Raw genomic sequence first — 23,709 nt, 5'->3', positions numbered from 1 at the left:
GCACACACACACACGCACACACACTCACCAACATATGAAAGAGAAAGCAGACAGTAACAATGCCCTGAGGTGCACTAAGCTTGTGTGTGTGTGTGTGTGTGTGTGTGTGTGTGTGTGTGTGTGTGTGTGTGTGTGTGTGTGTGTGTGTGTGTGTGTGTGTGTGTGTGTGTGGCACGCATATGTCCACCAACTGTAGGTTACGCTGTAAGTGATGAATCTTTTATGCTGTTATGGTGTTCCCTTGCTTCACAGGGGCTTCACCTGTGCAGCACTGAAACATGGCCTGTGTGTGTGTGTGTGTGTGTGTGTGTGTGTGTGTGTGTGTGTGTGTGTGTGTGTGTGTGTGTGTGTGTGTGTGTGTGTGTGTTTACCTGCCTTCGAAGTTTCTCGGCTGTCGGACTTGTTAAGCCTCCTCGCGCAAATCGACTAATGTCGATTCTATTGAAGTGAATTAATCAAAAGTTCTGATGGAGCAGCCTTGTCCCCCCCACAATTTAAAAAGCAAAACTTCCAACCAAAGTCAATTCACTTCAATAGAATCGGCATTCGTGAATTCGCTCGACGAGGCAAAACAAGTCCGTGCTGAGCTTTGGCGTTGAGTTCAACCCGGGCGATGTATGACACGTGAATTTGTGCTGCTGACAAATTGCAAACAGTTTTGACAGAGCTGACCTTTGAAGGGAACAGAGAGCTGGAGGGTCCGAACTTAAACAAGCTATCATATTTCCATCAAACTTTATACAACCCTGCTCTGCTGAAGTATAAGCTGCTCCACAAAGAGACGCGTGGTGCGCAGACACTTGACAGACACGAGCAGGAATACATGTACGATACAAATACGTCTCTTTAAAAAGGGTGCGTTTACTTGTTATCTGTTTCGGGACTAAGCTAACTAGCTTGTTGTCCACTGATCTGACCAGCTAAAATAGCTCACCTGTAATAGTAGGGACATTGTAACATGTAAAAAGTAGGGACACACACAATGATTTTTGGTGCAGTTATACGTCCCCATATGATTTCTATGACATTTTCACTAACTAAAAGACGTTGAAGTGTCGGTCAGCATGACAATAAACAGGATGACATTGACAATGAATCGTGATGTATTAGTTGTATTACTACTCTCTGTGAGGAGAGAAGAGAAAAAGATAAGTGGCTGAAAAGACGGACGTAGATGATGGAGGTTAACGAGAGGAGAAGAGCAGATGTGCATGAACGAAGACGTCCCTGCCGGGAGATTTTTCTGTCTCTCTTTTATCCCTCTCCATCTAAATCTCTACTTCTGCTCCGTGTGCTTCCGTCTCGCCACAGCGCCTCACAGGCTGTATGTGCATGTGTGTGTGTGTATACATATGTGTGTTTGTTATGCACTGCCGCCCTGCTCCAGTTTTTGCACCACACTGGCTGCCTAGGTGAATGTGTGTGTGCGTGTGTGTGTGTGTCCTCAACAATGCTTTTCTTTTCTGCCAGCTCTGCAGTCTGACACGGGAGATTTTTTCAGCCTTGTGCTCTCTCTCCCTCAGTAGTCAGCATTTTGGCATTTTCTCAATGCGCTCTGTCATCTGTTGGCATGAATAGGCTGCATATTTTGTGTGTGTGTGTGTGTGTGTGTGTGTGTGTGTGTGTGTGTGTGTGTGTGTGTGTGTGTGTGTGTGTGTGTGTGTGTGTGTGTGTGTGTGTGTGTTTATCCGGCTGGTTTTAACTCTGTTTGTCTGTGTTTGTGCGCGAAACCATGAAGGTGGTAAACAGCTCTTTTTCAATCTCAGAAATGGCGCTAGGTAGGTTTTTGATGTGGACATACACACAGGCTTCCATTACCAGAGTTGTTGGCAAGATCGCTAAATGAAGCTCAAGGCAAGTGTGAGACCAAGCAGAGGCAAGATTGATGGAAAGAATGATCAGCAAAGCAAAATCCAAAGGATTTAACTGGCATCTACTCGATACGTTTACTCTCTGTTATGAAGGGTTCATGCCACCCTTGTGATTCACACTGGACAATGCCTTTGATTTGAATATGAGACACAGAAATTGACCGAGGGCGTGGTCTCTCCTGATGTATTGGAAATACTGTAAATTTAAACTCTAGACCAGGAGTTTTCAAAGTCTCCTCTCAAACAAGGCTTGAATGATTCACTCGTATGGCTTAAAAGAAGACGCAGAATAAACGTGTGATGTTGTGAGACAGAGTGGAGTACCAGTGTGCACCAGTGTGTGCATGACCTGACACAGGCTCATGGCTTCCTGGGGAATTATAGACCAAACAAATGACTTCAGAGACGAGAAGTGAATCAGGCCAGACCAGCGCAGCCTCATCCCCTGATGAAAGTTGCTCTGATTCACATTGTAAGTGTGCATGTCCCTCTTTTAGTATAAGTACGTTCATCTCTTTACCAGATAAGTATGAGTGCAGTTTTACAATTTGTGTGTAGGTGTGTTTGTGTGTGTGTGTGTGTGTGTGTGTGTGTGTGTGTGTGTGTGTGTGTGTGTTAAGTATTCAGAGAAAAAGTTGTATATACCCAGGGCTGAGAAATTGACATTAATTTGCTTACTAGAAGCATAGTGTGTGAGAGTGTGTGTGTGTGTGTGTGTGTGTGTGTGTGTGTGTGTGTGTGTGTGTGTGTGTGTGTGTAATGGTGATAGAAGCAGAGAGCAAAACCGTGTGTGTCATTCAGACAGTGTTTGTGAGTACATGCTTGTGTTTATACATGTTTGAGCATGTGTGTGTGTGTGTTAATCTCTCCAGGGAAGGGATCAGGAGGCCAGTGTAGTTTGACCAGCGGAGCTCCGGGGCACCAGGGGCGAATCAGGGGATCTGGCTCAGCCTCAGTGGCTTCTCCTTCGGCTTGCTGATCCCATGGTTCCAATCCAGTGCCAAACAAGGGCAGCCAGAGCTCTCTCAGTTGCTTCGTTTCCACAGAGGTGCCAAACATGGCTCGGTCTGCATTTATTAATCACTTTAGACTATATTCTTTAATCACATATCCAAGCCCTTTTGTTGGGAGACTATGACTAAGAAAGCTCACAGTCTTACTTTTACTAATGAAATAAAGAAGTGTATCTGGCTTATGTTAGTTGTTGGCAAACACAAGATAAAAACTGCTCTACTTGTGCTGCTGTTACACTACTTTGACACATTGTGTCCCAGATAAACATTTTAATGTTCCACAAAAGTATAACAGGTAGTCAACATACGGCAGAAGTTTGTTGTTTTCCTGCATATTCGCAGTCAGTTTGCCCAATGAGGATGTTTTTAAAGCGACTGACTCAGCAAGCGACTGGAAATATGGAAAAAGGGTTTTAAGGCAGCATCCATCACCTTGTAATTGTCACACATGGCCCCGGTAGCTACTGTAAAACAAACTGTTAAACACTTTAATGTAGGGATCGCCGCTATGTAACACGTTGACGTGGCAGTGGATGCTTGCTGGCATTGGCTTCGCTGTTAACTGTTAAAGTTAGTTAGTGTTCTCTTTGCTGAAAATAAGATTTAGGCTACATCAGCTATCCTGTCAATGACAGTAGACTGCATTTTGTTTTCCATTTTCATTGGATTTTAAGTGTTAGTGTGAAATTTCATTAACCTCACATGTTTGAGTTTGTAACACTGGTGTAAAAAAGCTTAGTTTTTTAGCAAAAAGCATGTTTCATTTTGAACTGCATCATGAAAATAACCCAATCTGAACACGTCATCTCCATGCAGCCACAATACCTCGCGTTTACATTATAGATCTAAAGTATGTTGACAAATGGAATGTCAGTTTATCAGTAGCTCTCAATGCACTCAAGATATGAAAAGCATGAGTACATAGACCGCTATATACAGACATGTAAGGAGTGAAGTACTATAAATGGGGAGAGTAAAAGGAGAGTCTGCGTGTTTCGAAAAATCACAGTTGAGAGACGAGGGAGCGTGAGAACAGCTTTTTTAGGTGCCTGGATACACTGTTGGAGAGAGAGAAAGCGAGGGAGAAGGAGAGGGACAGATAGAAACATAAATGGCTGATGAATCTGGCTTTCAGTAAGAGAAGCATGTGAGAAATGGAGAGAGGAAGGAGGAGAGAGCTTGATAGTAGAGCGACAGAACAAAGCAGAGAGACAGATGGTGATGCAGCGCAGAGAGAAGGAGGGAGAAAAGAGACATAGAAAGACTGGGAAGGAGAAGTAGAGAGAAGATATATTTAGAGGGAGAGAGAGTTTTAGCCTCCCAGCTAGAGGCATGACTCATCTTCTGCCAGCTGACAGAAGGATGGATGGAGGGAAGAAGGGAGGAGATGGACAGAGAGTCGGGTGGGGGAGAGAGATGGAGCGGCTGAAAGAGGAGAGGGGAGAGCAAGCCTTACGAAGAGAGGACAGAAAAAGGGGACAAGAGAATGTGGGAGGAGAGGAGGAGAAAAACAGAAAGAGGACTGGTTTCCATAAGACATCATACACACAACCACACATGTAAATTGGAAAAAAAAACTAAGAGACAGATAGAAAGCCCAAGGCCTCTCCAAAGCCCCTCTCAGCTGCTTCCAAGTCCCACTGCATTTCCCCCAGGGTGTGTGTGTGTGTGTGTGTGTGTGTGTGTGTGTGTGTGTGTGTGTGTGTGTGTGTGTGTGTGTGTGTAAGCAGTAAATTTCCCAGCAGGCAGCTGCAGTTGGCAGTTTGTAGCTGCACGTATGTGTGTGTGCGCTTGCATATGTGTGTTTTTGGAAAAGGAACAGACAAAAGGAAGAAAGACATGAGAGCGACCGAGAGACGGACCAAGAAAGAGATGCACATCGTATGCAGAAAGAGAAGCAGGTAGTTTCATCATCCCATGGGTTTGCTGCGGTCACACTAGCTTTGAGTTCTTACAAATGTATCCATGTGTCTGCACAAACTTGGCATGTATCCCTGCGTCTGTTCTAAGGAATGATTTTAAGGATAAAAAAACACTGTGAACCCTTCATGTTGTAGTTATAATGTGTTTTGTGTGTGTGTGTTTGGAATATGGGAACGATTATGGATTAGACTTTCCCACAACTGGTGGTTGAACCCCCTCTATATACAAACATCTGCCCAACTGAACTGTTCTTGACCTTTGACCCCATGATGGAGGCTGCAAGAAAAACAACAGAAACTTGTTTATGTGTCAAATGCAAAAAAAAGATGTTCAGGTTGCTAGTTGTTGTAGAATATCACGCCTCACATTATATAGGTAATGTGAAATGAATACATATTCACCACTCAAATTTACAATTTGTTAGCAGTGGTGGACATGTACCTAAGTACAGATTTGAGATACTTGTACGTTACATAAGTATTTTTATTTCATGCTACTTCTACTGCAGAATAAGTACTTTTTTATTTGTACTGATTTACACACAAAACACAAGCTTATGATATATTAAACTACCCGGCAGTATAAATCTTTTTTAATTATTACCTCCATTGTCATCAGCTACATCAGTAAAACTCTACTTACATTTTGAGTAATATAATGTGTCATAGTATAACAGTGGGGCCATTTTTATGAAATATGAGTACTTTACTTTTTCATCTGTAAGCACATTTTTTAATTCAGGAGTATTTTCATATTGCAGTATTATACTTTTGCTGAAGTAAACTGAATCATGACAAACTATAGACATGTCTGCCTAGAAGTTGCTGAGGACTGTAAGCAGGTACTCCCCGACATGCTCAGATGATGTTTTTTTATCTTTTTAACTAGAGTGTGATCAATTTTTAAGTGGCTGTCATTTCTAAAAATGGATATATGGCGTTTTGGCATGAGCCGCTTCCAGGGGATTAGCTCAGACCTCATCAGCCGACCGCAGCTGGTTTCCCTGCAGGAGCGAGAGCTGGCTGGTTCTCCTGCTGTAGTCTGGCACCGTTGGCAATAAAAAGTGAGGCTGCTGTTAATCCAGAGAGGAGCTGCCGACTTTCTCAGGCATTGCTCCCTGTTGCATGGCTATTGCACATATCCTCTGGGGACAAGTCCTCCCTCGCTCCCTCTACTTCTCTCTGTGTATGTGTGTGTGTGTATGTGTGTGTGTGTGTGTGTGTGTGTGTGTGTGTGTGTGTGTGTGTGTGTGTGTGTGTGTGTGTGTGTGTGTGTGTCCATTACTTGGACCCTCCCTCTCTCTGTTCTCCCTCCTGCCTCTTTCTGTCTTTATCTCACTTGGTCCAAGTTTTGTCTCTATGCCCTCACTCACTCCCTGCCTCACTTTACCCCCTTTTCTTTGGCTGCTGGCTGTACTGTAGCTGAACTGCTCCTCCTTGTGTTAGAATGGGCACATCACAAGTTACCAGTAAAAACCAGCCACTATAGCAAAGTGTGGCTGTTCCATTATCAGCATTTCTGAATCTCTGGGTCATGTCCCAGAATAAGCTGTTGGCCTGTTTCACTACGGTTCCCGAATGCCGAGACAACGAGCATGTTTTAATTAAGCTGAGTTCCCATAAGAGAAACCTGTTTATTTCAGTTTGTCTCTCAGATGTTTCAACCAAAATACAGACGTTGAATTCATCAACTGTTCTCAAATCTGAATCGGGTTTATTGACAGGTGTGTTTTCACATACTCCTGCAATTCTATAGTGTATAACAGAGAGCGGTAGGGTAACACTGGGGGGTGCTGTAGTGTCAGTTACAGACTGCTGATTAGTCCGTCACTGTCAGGAGTCACTGCTGTGTCCCATTCATTCATTGTGCAGAATGTTTCAGCTGCTACAGTGCAGGACATTGGTTTACTTTGGTTACACCACTGTGATACAAGATAGACAAGTACAAAAGACGAGTACAAAGACACCCTGTATGCTGAAGTGAAATGAAAGCTGGGTGTTTTTGATCACTATTGTCTTAACATCCAATGTTTAATATTCAAGACATGTGGGACCCTTGTTGAATTATTATTCTGAACTAATGTTTGAATACAATGGTTGGAGGAAGTACTCCGATCTTTTACGTAAGTAAAATGCACATAAGTAAGTGTACTTGTTCTGCAGACAAATGGCTCCTGTGACTGGTGTATTGTTTTATATGACATTATTAAATTACTGATGCATCGGTGCTTAAGTAACATTTTACTGCTGTAGCCGGTTGAGGTGAAACTAGTTTTCAGTTATGTAGTATAGTCAAGTAGTTCCAAACCTGAGGGCCTTTCAAATGGTCACAAATACGTTAGTTCAGTCTTTAACAGTTTTGTATAAGCTTAACATGTTATGTCTAATATTTAGCTTAAAAGCAGCATAACTATCAACAATAACTGTCAGATATCGTGGAGTAAAAAGTACAATATTACAATGTAGTGTATAAAATAGGCCTGCCATAGGATGGAAATACTCAAGCAAATTACAAGTACCTCTATGTACCAGCAATACTAACTGCTTTGCCATTATTGTACTGCGTACATGCTGCAGGTGCAAACTATTTACTACAAAAACAGTATAATAAGCCATAACATGATACTTTGGGTCAAAACTCCAATTAATAATCCAATAAGTGGATCCTTGTATTGTCACTTGAAAAAGCAAGTGCTGCTGGGGGTTTATGTTGGGAGATGATGAATGTCTACGTTTAACCGGATGAGAGCGCTGTTGTCACATTTACCTCCTCAGCATATAACAGAGTGGTGTACAAGATGGATCGCCTTCTCGTCTGCAGGACGAGACGAAAGAAGCAGTTCAGCACCAGGGCGATTTACCGAGTGGTCGGTTGGACCAGTTTTAGCGTTGTTGCATATTATAATTATGTGTCTGTTTCCCAAAATGTATCTCATTGTTTCACTGTTTATTCACCCGCTAAACCCGACTTTGACCCGATACCCGCCCACTGCAGAATATCAACCAGATGTATATTGAAGGCAGCCAGTTAGATCACTTAGCAAAGCTGTGTGTGTGTGTGTGTGTGTGTGTGTGTGTGTGTGTGTGTGTGTGTGTGTGTGTGCGTGCGTGCGTGCGTGCGTGCGTGCGTGCGTGTGTGTGTGCGCGCGGGTCTATTATCATGCAGAGGCGAGTGACATCCGACTCTCCGCTGCTGCTCTGTCGCCACAAATGAGAAATGCCCACATAAATCCAACGAAGCCCAAAATAACACACTTTACAGGGATATTGATGAGAAGATTAAAAAAAAGTCAAGAAGTATATTGGTAGAATAAAACCACATAGTGTCAATGGTAAAACTGTCCACTGTGATCATTTACCACACCAATTTCAGGCTGTTAAAACAAAAGCAAAATATGAATCATTGAAATCCAAATTGGATGATTTGTATCAGTGTTTATCAAATTGAACAACGAAGTTAGTAAACATTATTTTCAGGATCAATATTCCTAAAAGTAATCTAAATTGATTACAGTTATTTGTGAAGTTGGTGAACTCCATGGTGACCTTTTGCTTTCTTATTGTCGAATAACGGTTATACTAAATTTAATAACCTTCCATATTTATAGATGAATTTGGTTGTTGTTTTTTAACCTCTGAGAGCAATTTCTCAAGGTTTTGGAGGTTTTCGTCTAATCCACCCTGTGTGCACCGTTGGTTTGCATATGGACGCACTCTTTTCAGAAGCACTGAGTCAGATCAAAGAGCCTGTTCCTCTGCAGGTTGGCCGCTCAGTTTGTCTTTGACCGGGATATGAATTGAGGAGAGCTCGCTTCAACACGCCCTTTCTTTACTCCAGGATGTTTTAGGACTCCTGGCCGTCTGTGTGTTCGTGCCTAATGTGTGTGTGTGTGTGTGGGGGGGGGGGGCTTTATTGTCACCGACCAAAGAGGGGATTAGACGATTTTGAGGCACTCACCTTTTATTTAAACAAATTATTCACTTCAGCTAATAAAAGGAATTTGACGCACGTGAACTCTTTTGAGGTCGGTGGGGGTTTTGCAAAACGTTCAAGCCCCATCGCTCTACTTTAAAACACTGCCCTGACTATGTTGTACCCACTTTAGTGGCCGTATGCATAAACATTGTGATACACAAATTTAATTTGTAAGTTTAAGTACACGGAAGTAATGGAGGATCCCTGGATGGAACATTATCTGATGACTGGTCAGATAGAAAATATGAAGAAGGCCTTGTTTGGAAACACGTATCAGCTGCAGTGTCAGCTGTTTTGTTTAGTTGCTCGGGGAGTTATTTCCCAAAGAACACAACTGAGTTTTATATTCAAAACCTTTGAAAGCAACATCACAGGTGCTTCCAGTCTTGGCTCGGCATTCAATTCAAGGTTGACTGTGTCGAATACTCATTTGGTTTAACTATGCGCACGCACAAGCAACCATACGCCCCATGCGCGCGCAATGTATGGCGAGGGAGGGAGAGGGCAGGAGGGTTTCTGAGGTGAAGTGGGGGTGAGAAGAAGAGGAGCGTAGAGAGAAAAAGAGAGAGAGAGATGTGGAGTGGTCGTGAGGGTATAGGGAGGGAAGGAACAGTCGCTTTGCTGCTCAATTAGCGTTTTAATCTCCTTGTTAATCTTTTCGCAAGAGAACAACGGGATCCCACTTTTCCCATTGCAGCTTTGCTTTATTTTGTCTTTTTGGAGACAACGGGTGAGGGAGCACTTTGCGTAAAACCCAACTAAACCATTTTACGCACGACTTTGAACTGGAGTTTTAAGCAGTATCAACTTCTGACCTTTTGGATTACAAACTCTGGCCTTTTTTTCCTCTTGTCTTTTTTCATCTTATTTTTAATGTCAGTGTTGTTTTATAGTTTTAAATCCTAGAGACTGGAAGGACAAGTGGTTCACAAGAAAATAGACAATACACAAGATACACTCGAGTTGGACTCGAACTCACTGTATCGCCAGCACTACAGGGCTTGCGTCCAGACCCAGCGGGACCGAGCAGGGCGCCGCCTGATTTTATGCCCATGTCCCAACAGCAGAGCACTTTCCCCAGCACCGGCTGTGTGGCGGTGACGCGGCGGACCATGGACAACAGGCCTGTCCGGAGAAAGCGAACCGGTGCCGTTCGACATCTGCTACTGGCAGCCGCCTTCCTCGCCTGCAGCTCCCAACTGCTGGTGGTGGATGCCAACTCATGGTGGTGAGTAATGACCACTGGTAGTACATTGATTGTTTTTTTTTATTGTTTTGTGGTGTTGTGGCTCATAAAAAGTAGATTCAATATTTAGTGGTAACAATAGGAGAGTAACTTTGTCATATTTTCACAATACGTTTAAAAAAAAAAGTTGAATATGTTATAGCCCCTCATTTGTATCTGAACGATTTACAAAAGCCTTAAAACTTGTTAAAAAAAAGTAAACTTTCTCATATCCTCCATATCGTTTTGCCTCCATGCTATTGATAAGATGGCAAATGGAAAAATGTGAACTAGTTTGTGTTGCCTCTTGTCTCTGTGTGTGTGTGTGTGTGTGTGTGTGTGTGTGTGTGTGTGTGTGTATATGTGTGTGTGTGTGTGTGTGTGTGTGTGTGTGTGTGTGTGTGTGTGTGTGTGTGTGTGTGTGTGTGTGTGTGTGTATATGTGTGTGTGTGTGTGTGTGTGTGTGTGTGTTTTGGGGGTGATGTCCCGGTCTTGTGGTTGAGCCCTAACAGTGAATGGAACAAATGTGAGGGCTCTGTCACAATATTTACCCTGGCTGAGCCCCAAATGGCACTGCATGGCGGCCTGCTGCTGTGCCTATAGCACCGTCAATTAGACACACTTGTTCTTGCCTTACAAGACATCTATATGCAACAATGCCATTCAGTTGGCTTTGTGATAATGTAGTGGAGGATGTGTGCAGGTCAGTGGAGTTCACCTTCCTGTCAGTTTATGTAGAACCAGAATAGGTAGTTCATAGGTAGTTCCATTGAGCGGTGTACTCCTCCAACCAAATGCAATCTAAAGACAGCACTCGTGTTGCCCAAATCATGCCATAGTTTCATACATGCATTTATTATGATACATGAACTGATCTTAGCTCTCAAGATAGGGACAATCTTCACTCAATTTGATTTCCCTTTCTTTAGAAAGCCTTTAGGTGGCCATGAAAGGGTCAACAGTCAGATGAACTGTCATAGTCTGTGTGTGGGAACTCAGTTTTTCAAAGCAAAAGTGATTCAAATTGTATGAAAAGGGTACAATTGTTTGTGTGAAGAGGGCAGGAAAGGAAACACAAGGGGAGTGGTTGCAGAGATGAACACCAGAAGAGTCCATCTACACTTTATAGGCCAGTTGTACTAATAAAAGTGTCTGAACTTTCTCCTCTACAGCACCAACCTCCTCTCAGAGAGAGAGAGAGAGAGAGAGAGAGAGAGAGAGAGAGAGAGAGAGAGAGAGAGAGAGAGAGAGAGAGAGAGTCGTTTATCGCAGAGATCCTGTCTCTAGCACTTATCTTTGATCGTAACCGATCGAGTTTACTGGTTCAAATTTAGACTTAATATGGCGTCTGTCTCTCAGGTCACTAGCTCTGACCCCGATCCAGCGGCCAGAGATGTACATCATTGGAGCACAGCCTCTCTGCAGTCAGCTGTCTGGTCTATCTCAAGTAAGTTCCTGTCTGCCTGCTTTAAACCTCTTTTTAATACATTTAAAACGTCTTAAAAACTCCTCTATCAACTGTCACAACTTGAATTCAGTGATGAATAGATTCTGAAGCATTTAGAGCTCAGTTGTGCATGGTGTGGCTCTACAACATCCGCATCAACAAGAAGAATAACGCTGGCTCTTCCTCCTCTGCACCCTGACTCTGAGGACATAGTCAAATAAAGTTGACTAGTCCCACAGGGACCGCTAACGTGTTAAACCATTAATGTGTTAATCTCTGCTAATCTCTCCTACGACGCTGCACTCTCTGCAGGGCCAGAGGAAGCTGTGCCAGCTGTACCAGGACCACATGGTCTACATCGGAGACGGAGCCAAGACGGGCATCAAGGAGTGTCAGTACCAGTTCAGACAGAGGAGGTGGAACTGCAGCACTGTGGACAACACATCCGTGTTTGGACGGGTCATGCAGATTGGTGAGTTTATTGTCTGATGGAATCAGGAGCAGAGTTAGCAGAGGTTGCTGTTATTGTCTTTCTCCCCTCTTAATTAAAAGACCTCCAATCAATTTGAGAGTGATGGCAGGTTTTAATTCTGTGTTTTTTTTTATTGTTTGCCTCCAATGATGATTTTTTTCATGCATGCAAAAGCCCAGAAGTTACACACAGACATGTCAAAACAGCAAGACATATCAAAAGCTGTACTGTGCTGTTGGCTATTTTGACATATGAAATAAGCAATGACAGATAATGCTATAGGTGACATGGTCATCACATGGGTCATTTGACAGACTGGAATAATAATACACTGTTCAATGTGTGTTATTGTTTAGATGGGAACATGAGTTGAACAGTAGCCTGAAATGTAATCTAGCAGAGTACGTAGGGTTGGTAGAGACACTGCTGATCATACAGTTTAAGGGACAATTGTCATAATATTCCTCTAATACTGATTCATGATGTCTTTGTTTGTTTCATTTTTTTTTATCTTAGTGGCCCATCATTACAATATTCAGGGACCACATTAAGTCTATACGTTCACGTTGTAGTAGTCACTACAGAATTTAAAGTAAGCTATTCTTATTGAAGGGAATATTTAGTTTTTATATCTCTTTTTTACTGTCGGATTGTTCCTAATTCCTGTGAGTATGTGGAGTTTTTCACAACATCCTTAGTCTATATGATTACAGTAGATTCAGCGTGTTAAGGCCTGTAAAATTGTAATACTAATAACATTTCACATATTGATTTTGTATTATGTGGAGAGCCTGTGATTTAAAAAAAAAAGCACAAGCATTTATTTTGCGCGACAGATTAAACCGCTTGTCGTTCCCACTTTACGCATGCGCAATGAAACTGATACCCTCAGTCGAGTAAAAGCGACGACTCGGAACATTTGCGCAAGGCAGTTATCAAGACGCATGAAAACTAGAGCAAAAACAATATTTGCAATCTCCATGCAATAGTTTTTAGTGAATCTCCACATGCAGCTCAGATCCTGGATCAGTTTCATGTGTGTCTAATTCCCAGCAGGCGATGTGGGAAACCTCTCATCAACAAGTAAGTGTCAAATCCGCTGCGGGCAGTCAGACGAGGTGTTTGCTGCTCTTTCTCTGTCTCCGTCCCTCTCTGCCCGTCTCTCTATTGACAGTCAGTCTATCTCCAGGTTTATATGGAGGTGTTAGTCGATCCATTGTCTCGCAGCTCCCCTTTTGAAATGCGTTGATGAGCTGACACCGAGCCGGCAGATCCGGACCTGCTATTTGAAGTCTGGGCTCCGCAGTCTCATAAACCTCTCGGCCTCCCTCTCTCTCGTTCCCTGTCTCATTATCCTGCTGCATAATATGTGCATCAGCATCCTGACTGGGGAGAGAGCTCCTAAAACATGAATGAATAGCTCACACGCCTCGGCTCTGCATGCATACCTGCCTGTCTGTCTGCCTGGTGTTGATTCCAGGCTGGGGGCGTCCTGTGATGCATTGTGGAGCGATACTATAGGCTACAAATAACACTGCAAAGTACCCAGTTCAAGTATTAACCCTAGCCTAAGCATAATACTATAACAATACAATCACAAATGACCATGACTGTTTAAAAGAAGCACCCACAAAATGGAAAATAAATAAAAAGCCTAATATATGAAGCAAAAACTACTTGAAGAATGATCAAAACCACCACACACTGGTAACAAGGTGCAATTACAGGGATGTTAAAGCATTACAAATGCAATACAGGCCAAACATATGTCACTATATATATATATATATATATATATATATATATATATATATATATATATATATATATATATATATATATATATATTTATATTTCATAGAGAAACCAATAATCATGTATAAGTGAATCACGGTGTCGATCAATAAGGACGTTTAGTTGTGACTTCTCTGTGACATCATTTGAAGAGAGAAATGTCACCTTGTGTTATACGACCTCACTGTGGTCTTTGTAAATGCAGTCTCCAGAAATCCAGAAATACCACGAGGCTGTTCACATGTAAATGTTCAGTGTCAGAGCACTTCACCTCCTACCTGTCAGGCCATCGCCTTTGTCCTCGTTTCCTCCTCAGCGGTTTGTGTATTAATGCAGTGAATAGACATGCAGGTTGTGTATTCCTCAGTGTTAGACGGTGTTGGTCTAGAGTGAACAGAAGTCCTTCATATGGACTTGTGTGTGCATCAAGGCAACTACAAAGAGTAATATCAGTCTGGTTGTTAATTTGAAACGGAATAGATTTATTCAGAATCCTTCTCTATGGTTCAACATTAACATTGTGAGTGTGTGTGTGTGTGTGTGTGTGTGTGTGTAAGTACGGGAGATTGGCCATTTACCTGCACGTAGGTCTTTGCAGTGCAGCAAATCTGAATTAGTTTCTGGCCTGCAGCTCCCCTTAAAGTGTCAGTTCACCCAAATTACACTTCCTTCCCCGTGGTGGTGCCCATGCAGATAGTTTTCATTTATTCGTCCACAATTTGAGGTGTCCACATTTGTGAATGTTCTGCCTTTACCCTAATAATATAGAGATGGTTTTATTGGTGGTGCTTGCTGAATTACAATTATCCGCAGCATGTCTTTACTGCAAATGTGCGCTATGAATAATCCAAAGAACAAACTGTCAACAGAGTAACAGGAACATTTGTTTCCAAAAAAGAGGTTTAACATTAGGGTTGACTAGCCAGTGCTAGGACAGGTAAACCCACAGGCCAAGTGCATGGGGACAAGGGTTTACCTAATTAACTGCTGCATATATTTCATGGATCTGGTGTTTAAAGTTGCTGAGTTTGACCAGAGTTAAAATCACATCTATTGTCTATTGTTAGGTGAAGTGGGTGTGGGGCTGTTTGTGTGTTGGGGGGTTAACCTGAACAGTTACCCATGTTTCCTGTCAGTGAACACACACATTCCCCTAAACCCCAGAAAAAAACCCAGAGCACAGTGTTCCTCTACCTACTAACTCAAGTTTACAAGTTATAAATATCTATAATTTGAATATTTATTTTCCTCTCCTCTCAGGCTCTAGGGAAACAGCCTTCACTTATGCCATCAGCGCAGCTGGGGTGGTCAACGCCATCAGCCGGGCGTGCCGCGAGGGCGAGCTCTCCACCTGCGGCTGCAGCCGCGCTGCTCGACCCCGCGACCTGCCACGCGATTGGCTGTGGGGTGGCTGCGGCGACAATGTGCATTACGGGTACCGCTTTGCCCGGGAGTTCGTGGACGCCAGGGAGAGAGAGAAGAACTACCCACGGGGTTCTACTGAGCATGCCCGAACACTGATGAACCTGCAGAATAATGAAGCAGGGAGACAGGTACGGAGGGACACGACGTGTGTGCAAAAAATAGAATTGATATTTTCGGAGTCCTGGAGGTGAAACTTTAGCGAAGAAGTGTGTGTCCCACGCTTCTTAACCCCATCCTATATCTGAATGTATCCAAGGAATGTGTGTGTGAGTCGAGGTGGCCTGACCTGGCAGTATTTCTGAGTGTTATTTATTGGGATGGTCCAAATGGTATAACTGCTAACGCCCTTGGAGTCTGGCTAGGGCGCCAGGTCAATGCACATTCCAGTGAAGTAACACACACACACACACACACACATACACACACAAGGTCACAATACACACATATAAATGCAGCAACACAATGGACAAGAACATGCTTGATTGTATTAAGAGTTAACAAGAACAAAAGTACTGGATGGATGTGGTATGTTTGGTCAAACTAGCATGTTCTAGTTTAGAACATGAGGTTTTTTGGCCGTCTCTAGTAGCCATACAGCAACTATTAGAAGCTCCAGACCTGATATCAGAGCTAAAGGTGTTTGAAACTTCTTTCAGGTGGGGAGAAATGCACTAAAAGAAACCTTTCTCCTTAAAGTAGGCTACACGCACGCTGACACACACATACACACCTTCCTCGTAAAAGGTCCATTTGCCAGTTCTGGTACACGCTGGATCAGGAGAATGTCTTTATCTTCAGTTAGAGGAGCTTTGTTTAAGCTGTTTGCGAGACAAATACGCTGTGTGTGTGTGTGTGTGTGTGTGTGTGTGTGTGTGTGTGTGTGTGTGTGTGTGTGTGTGTGTGTGTGTGTGTGTGTATGCATGCGCATGCATGTCGTCTCAGCTCCATTTGATTTGTGTGAGAGACATTGAGCCTGGTTTTGTGTGAGTGTGTGTATCAGGGGTCAAAGGTGAGGGTCTGGAGAGGTTGTGTTTCTGCTGAGGGTCCCATCGGGGCTATAGGAGAGTGTATAAGAGAGAAAGATCTATTGCTACAGCCTTGTATTAACACACACACACACACACACACACACAGTTCCTCCGCCTTTCTGTAACACACACACACACACACACTCTCTTTTGAGTGACTTTTCCTTGTTTCTCCTGTTTGATCCCTTGTTTTCATTGTCGTCTGTCCATCGAAACGGAAGAGAGGAGAAGAGAGAGATGAAAAGGAGGAGAGCGAGTGAGTGGAAGACAGTTTCTCTTCTCCTCTTCATCCCTTCTTCTCTCTTTCTTTCGTGGACACGCCGGTTTGTCCCAAAGCGGGATTTGTCTTGCTTGGTTGAACAAGGCAAACCGCGGGGCTTTTGTGGAGGTGACAGGGGCGTGCCGCTGTGTGTGTGTGTGTGTGTGTGTGTGTGTGTGTGTGTGTGTGTGTGTGTGTGTGTGTGCTCAGCTTCATTTGATTTGTGTGTAAGGCGGATAACGTGGTCATCTGTGTGTACAAGCGTCTGGAGACAGAGACGCAGGGTGAGGGATGGACCTCTGTCACACTCCCTTGACTCTGAAAGACACACACACACACACACACACACACACACACACTGCCACCCAGGTCCACTATCTCCGTTTCACACAAATCAAATGAGGCAGACTTGTCACATATAGAGACCAAAACAACTAGATGTATATTCCCAGTCTGAAGACAATAACAGGCCACTTTTGTGCCGCCTGTGCTCTGAACACAGCAGTTAAATTTCAGATTCTCAACCCGTGGATCATTTTGTTGCTCGTTTTAATATCATTACTTGAACACAAATTTATAAAATAAGGCACAAAAAAAGAGTTTCTTTCTATTTGATTTAATAGTGTAGCTATTTGAAGAAGATCTTAGGCTTGAATATTTAACTCATTAGGAATGTGATACACAGTAGCTTTAATTAATTAATGGTACAAGCAGATACAGACTATTTATGAATACATTTGCTTTGTCTTTCAGGCTATTTAAAGAGAAGTTTTAGAGAAACATCTGATCCTTAGTTTGTATTGATGCTCTTATGTAATTTTCAAAAATGATCTCGTTAGAACGGCCTTTGATCTACAAAAACAAGAATGAGTTACGAGCAGCATTCCACAACAAATGCTCTCATCTCTATCTGCAATGCAGTCGGCTGACAAAGAGCCATCATATCTCCTTAACACCATCACAAGTTTGCCTCAAAGGGCTTTACGATCTGTACAGCATGCGATCCAACAGTTCAGATAAGGAAAGACTCCCCAAAAAACTCTTTAACAAATAAAAGGAAGAATCATCAGAGAGAGCAACAGAGAAGAGACATGCATTAGATGTTCACACAGAACAGTAAGAGGACAACATGGAGACACAATTTGACAATATAAGGCAGATAGACTGCAAATATTTTATTAAGAATACGGCTATAGGGAAGTGCTGATAGTTATTTTAATTCCGGTTTATTTGAAAGTTGTTGATTTTAATCACCACAGCAACAATCTGGGTGTCAAGTCCTTTTCTTTACAGCTGCAAAGTTCATGTTGCTAAATTGAAGTTGCTTTAATGAACAATAGTAGAGCACTAGCTGTGTTACAAAAGCTAGGATTAAAATTGATAACAGGATTCTGACAACAAGAAGATCCAACAGGAGAATATGTCTCTTCTTGGCTATCCTTACTCTTCATTCATTGCTTATTCTGTCACAAAGGATGAGCTATGTTCTCTATTTCTGGCCCATTCTAGTACTAACTGCACTGACACACACACACACACACGCACACACACACACACACACACATACACGGCTCCTAACCCCTAACCCTGTCTGAGCAGAAACTATTGTGCCTGACACAGAGACCGTGTCACCACCATGACTGACCTTGTGTGTGTGTGTGTGTGTGTGTGTGTGTGTGTGTGTGTGTGTGTGTGTTTTTATCAGGTCCAGTGTCACTGTGCCCAGCAGGCACGACCCACCAAATTGCTCAGTTTGATGCAGGACACACACAGACACACACACAAGAGTTGCTATCCTAATGTTCTGAGCTTCACAGCGGGCGATCTGAGGAAACATGAGGGCTCGTAAAACAACAAGGAGTCATAAAATATGAGGATTTTCCTCCTGATTTAAAACTAATTCTAACTTACAAAAAAAAAACTCCCATTACCTCATCACACTGTGAGCAATATAGAGCTATAAAGAGAAATACTTAATACTTTCCTAAACAGCAGAGGCAGCAGTTTAGAACATTGCAAGAACCTTTACTAGCTTTACAAAATGTCATTGTCCCCTGCTCTCAGTGTCTCTCTGATGGGGGTCATGGGGGTCGAGTCACAGGATTGGAGGGTGCCGAGTGCTATGCCTGCTGGGTAGTAAAGTAGAGGAGAGGGGGTCGGGGGGTGGCGGGTGGGGGTCGGGGGTGTTTGGGATGCAGGGGTTAACAGAGGTGAGAAGGTAATTGAGATCAGGCAATGTGAGGAGTGATGGGTTTCATTTGTGTGAGCGGAAACCTAGGAATCAGAAATAATTGATTCAGCAAGTATGGTGGGAATGGCATCGCTTTAAACACAAAACATAACACAGTACATGATTAGTGACATAGTATATGGGATGTGTGTGTGTGTGTGTGTGTGTGTGTGTGTGTGTGTGTGTGTGTGTGTGTGTTATACGACTTGTTAATTGAATGCTGCTTAACTGGCCTGGTTTAGCTGCAGGAGTGTGAAGGACTTCCCCTGAAGTCCACTGCTGCCACGGCCATAAATCTTGTATTTCCTGTTCTGTTTTCTTAGCATATGCATGTGTAACAACTAAAAAATAATCATTTATAATGTTCAGACCCAGCCAAAAAACTTGCAAACTCGTGTTGCAAAGAAAGAGATGAAGATAATGGAACAATCTGGGTTTTTTTGGTCAAATGAAGACATTTAGTTTAAAAGTATGGTAAGATTTTGTAGGATCTAGAACAGCAAATTATGCTTTATATTTATATTTCAGTGCTCTTGTCTAGAATGTCAGTCTCATGAAAAAAAAGTGGCAGATCAGTAGATCTAACCTATGATCTCTTTACCTTAGGGCGATTTTGCTGACTTTATAGCTATACTAATTATATGTCATGTTCTCCTTGTCTCTTTAAAATGACTGCTTTCTAGCTAGGAGCTGTGTGGGAACCTAGATTCACAATAGAGCCACATTTCCTCTGGTTAGCAGCAGCCCGTCTATTCTCAGTCAGCTGTTTGTTTTACTTTGGTGGAGTAGTACTGACAGCCATGTCAGAGAACAGCATGTATGTATGGAGCAAAAATCTTTTCTTTGTTTTTCTTTGCTTTCCATTTTTCTCTTTTGGTAATATATTTTTACCGCACATTTTAACAGGAGGGCGTTTTGCATCGGCGCACAATGGTGACAGAAAGCCGGAGATGGGAACATTTCTAAATTTGTTGCTGTATTAAGCTAATTTAGGGGAAAATACCCTCAGAATGTGTAGCAGTGCATGGATACGTGCGCAGCTGGCACATATGGATCTACGTGGCTATGGTGTCTTGACTTTTAGCCATTATTCTATGTTGTTTTCCAATTTTAAAAATGACCCAAAGCTCCAGAGTTCATAAATTAACACTATATAAACTTTATCCATCATATTGATATCCTTGATTTTTGCATGGCCACATTTATTCTGTGTAAATCGGAGCAGTTAAACATGTTGACCACTAGATGGCAGCAGTGTTGCAGCATATGTAGTAGATCTACAGCACAACATACAAGTTACAGACTTTATACGTCTTAAACTACCAGCCTGGATACAATTTCATAAGGCCCCTCACATATTTTGAGTTTATTTTTCTGAATTTTTTTACTGTTTTACTTTCCAATATACCATTTAATGTGACTACACAGTGGGAATTTCTTGTGGGAGAGTTTTTTTATTGTATAGATAAGATAGTGATGAAATCAGGTATGCGAAGCACAACCACATCTGTCTTACCTCTTGTCTTGTTCTCTCACTCCACCAGGCGGCCTATAACCTCGCAAATGTAGCCTGTAAATGTCACGGCGTCTCAGGTTCCTGCAGTCTGAAGACCTGTTGGCTCCAGCTGGCCGACTTCAGACGCGTTGGAGAGTTCCTGAAGGAGAAGTACGACAGTGCGGCTGCCATGCGCATTGGACGCAAGGTAATGGGCTCATAGCAGACGCGTCTCTTCTTCTAGAGTGTCGTGAACAAAAAATAACACAAAAATAATAATCCCAAATCTGATTCTTTCCACTTCTACCAGGGCAAGCTGGAGCTGCTCGACAAGCGCTTCAACACCCCGACCGCGGAGGATCTAGTCTACATCGACACCAGCCCCGACTACTGCCTCCGCAACGAGACCACGGGCTCGCTGGGCACGCAGGGCCGCCTCTGCAACAAAACCTCGGAGGGCATGGACGGCTGCGAGCTGATGTGCTGTGGCAGAGGATATGACCAGTTCAAGACCTACAAGCACGAGCGCTGCCACTGCAAGTTCCACTGGTGCTGCTACGTCAAGTGCAAGCGCTGCACGACGCTCGTGGACCAGTTTGTGTGTAAATAGCACGCTGGCAGATGATGAACGGATGGAAGGGGATGGAGAAAAAAAAGGAAGGAGAGGGAGAGATGAAGAGGGAGGAGGTGACGGGATGATGGAGGGTGAGGGGTAGATGAAATTTCAGGGTTTTGTTCAGGATAAGTTAAGACACACAAGGTCCGTTTTCTGACCAGTTTCCCTTCTCTCCTCCATTTATACATCGCTGCCTTTTGCACATGAAGAGCAAAAGCTGCTTTACACCTGTGTGGCCCTTTTTATTTGTGTGTGTGTGTGTGTGTGTGTGAATAGCACAATGATGGATTGATAGATGGGAAAGGGGACCAGACAGATGTGAAGATAGAAAAAAGTAGGGAACAAGGAGGCATGTGATTTCTTTCCATGTTTTTCGGACAACTCTGATGTTTGTTCTTCAACGGAGATTCCTGTTTCTCACCGCTCCAGCGTCACATTCTGCTTTCCTGTATAATATCCTGATCTCAACCCTGAAAGGAAGGAAGGACAAAACACAACGGATGCCCACAGAAGGACATCAAGGATAAATGGACCTAGAAAGTGGAATAACTGGATCCGAAAAAGGGGACACATATGACTAGTGTGATGACAAAAACATGAGAGATGAAATAAATATATAAATAAATAATAAATAAGCATACAACTCTGATTGTTATTTAAAGAGACTTAAACGAACCTAAGACACACTTTGGACCCATAACACTCATGTGTTCAGGAATCCCACCAATCAATACAGTCCTTTAGGACTTTGAAGTCATGTGAGTGCTGGGTGGCGTCACCGTGTCTCTTTCAAAGAACTTTTTACCTTTTAACCCTGCAAGACAAATCCTTATAGGTGAGCTGTGCTGACACTCGCAAGAAGCACAGAGAACACCAGAAATGCGTAAAAGTCCACTCTGAAGCAGGCGAACGAGAGCGAGGGATCAGATATAGAAAGGGAATATCAAAAAAGGGAAACGGTTCAAATAACATTGAGAGGGATTATTTTTGCCACAAAATTCAAGGGGACAGTTTCAGAAGCCACACAGATCAACTTCCAGCTACTTCTGTTCAATAACGTTCAGTAAAAAAACACTTAATCTTCAAGTCCAGATGGACTAACGACTCACAGGACACACTACAGTGTAACTGCTGCTGTTAGAGCAGATTTCCAGCACCTGTGACCTGACAAGTGGGTAGCAGGGTAATGAGGCTCGCCCGTTTCGGCCATCTTGGCACCGTGTTGGTTTTAACAAGCAGCTCACACGTCCTTCATCTGACAGTGAAGTGAGCGCAACCTCCATTAGTGAGATTAATGTGCTTCATCTGCCTTAATGAAGCCGCACTACGAGACACGTTCACTGTGAGTGAACCGCTTCATCTCATGTTATGCAACTTGTTCAGTCAACAAAAAAGCCCTGTGGTGTCGTTTATTTTTTATTTTTGGCAGTTTGGCCACCAGGTTAACATGTTATAATGCTGTTATACCATGGATTTTGCAACTTGTATGGGATGGGTTGGGAATACTTTTAAGTGTATAATGTAATCCAATCAATAGAAGCAGTTGATTAAAAACCATGAGGAGGACAAAGTGAACAGAAGAGGACTGAACATGCTGTGGAACAATGAATGTTTTAGCGTGGAAAAACAGAGAGGACTGCAATTTATTAAGTGCTACTTCGAAGAAAAAGTAGTAGATAAGAAAAGAAGGTATATTTTATTATTGTTTTTAATTTTCTGTTTTCTATGTTTCATACATGAGTATTATTGTGTATCCTTTTGATAAACTAGTCTTCGACAACGAGGCTTTGTTCTGTTCTTGAGTGTGCTGCAGTTCATTTGGAAACGTCTGATCCCGAACTACAGAGAAGTCTTTGTCATTTCCAGGGTGTTGTGGAAGATGATGCCTGCAGTTGTTAAATGGGGAAGTCAGGCAGTACAGGAAACTGAATTACAGTAATGCCAAAATTGTAAATTGAATAACAAATCCACAACTAACAGAAAGTGATGCAGAATTGGCTTTTACAGTCAACTGAGTTTAGCGCATGGTTTTATAATTTCATTGTTTCAAAACATGAAATTACAGCAAGTAGCGAGGAATACACAACACTACCACCACAACATAGCAGTTATAAGATTCATGTTTTTAGACATGAACACGGTGAAGCTAAAGCTTTTCTCTCAAGTCAGCAGAAATGCTTTGTGTCCCTTGTTGGTGTGACAAGACCTCTGAGTCACCTCATGGCCTCACGCTCACCTCAACACTATATGTAACCAACTGTCCGCTGAAAACTACAAGAACGTTGATGAATATGGTAATATATTTGACGTGGCTCAAATCCCTGTATTCTGGAGGAAAATCAATAATTTGTCCGATCTTCTCAATGTTTTCTGATAAATAATGTTTCAGTAATGTATCAAATACAATCAAATAATCAAAGAATAGGAAATTGTTCAAACCTCTTACATATTCTTAGTTCAAGATTAATTTTATGGAGTTTTTAGTTTAAGTTCCTTATACCTGCTCACAATTAGCATTTTTATATTTATATTTACAGTAAAACAAAATCCCCTATGAATCAATCCTTATTGATCATATCAGTATTACAGTTCGACTGTGTTTATGTTTAATACTACATCACATTGTGTTTATATGTATGTATTGTTTTCTCACATAAAAAAGTAAAATATGTCTCTTCTTAAAGTTGTTCATCGTCTTCTTGCACTAAAGGATGTGATTTATGGCATTCCTGCTAATTCTTAATTTTCTCACGCCTCTTTGGGAACTTTGACCCCATCAGATGGACAAACGGCTTGTCCGCTCCTTGAGTCCTAATCTGATCCATGATCCATGGATGCCAGGTTGCTTTTAACTCTCTGTGTACATTTTTTTGTCCATATTCTTAGACTCTCTTGCGGTTACTTTATGGCACAAGCCGTGTGACTTCAGCTCTTCT

General features: G+C 42.5%; 1 protein-coding gene across 3 annotated transcripts in view; it reads left to right on the top strand.

The window, feature by feature from the left end:
• wnt5b (wingless-type MMTV integration site family, member 5b) overlaps nt 1-23,430 on the top strand; it is a 71,273-nt gene extending 47,843 nt beyond the window's left edge. For 2 of the 3 annotated variants that reach the window (XM_068731341.1, XM_068731344.1), the window contains 6 exons: nt 9,847-10,010; nt 11,367-11,454; nt 11,767-11,926; nt 14,981-15,273; nt 20,207-20,365; nt 20,468-23,430. In XM_068731341.1, coding sequence (XP_068587442.1) covers nt 9,847-10,010; nt 11,367-11,454; nt 11,767-11,926; nt 14,981-15,273; nt 20,207-20,365; nt 20,468-20,767 — 1,164 coding nt within the window. In that variant the 3' untranslated portion in view covers nt 20,768-23,430. The remainder of the gene's footprint in view (nt 1-9,846; nt 10,011-11,366; nt 11,455-11,766; nt 11,927-14,980; nt 15,274-20,206; nt 20,366-20,467) is intronic. The other variant, XM_068731343.1, reaches the window with a different exon arrangement.
• The last annotated feature ends 279 nt before the right edge of the window (nt 23,431-23,709 follow it).

The sequence above is a fragment of the Cebidichthys violaceus genome, unplaced genomic scaffold (genome assembly GCF_023349555.1).
Source record: "Cebidichthys violaceus isolate CVI_PGR_0920_01 unplaced genomic scaffold, fCebVio1.0.p SCAF_51, whole genome shotgun sequence".
Classification (NCBI taxonomy): Eukaryota; Metazoa; Chordata; class Actinopteri; order Perciformes; family Stichaeidae; genus Cebidichthys; species Cebidichthys violaceus.
Note: the sequence above shows the minus strand (reverse complement) of the source record. Positions and strands in the feature narration are given on the sequence as shown.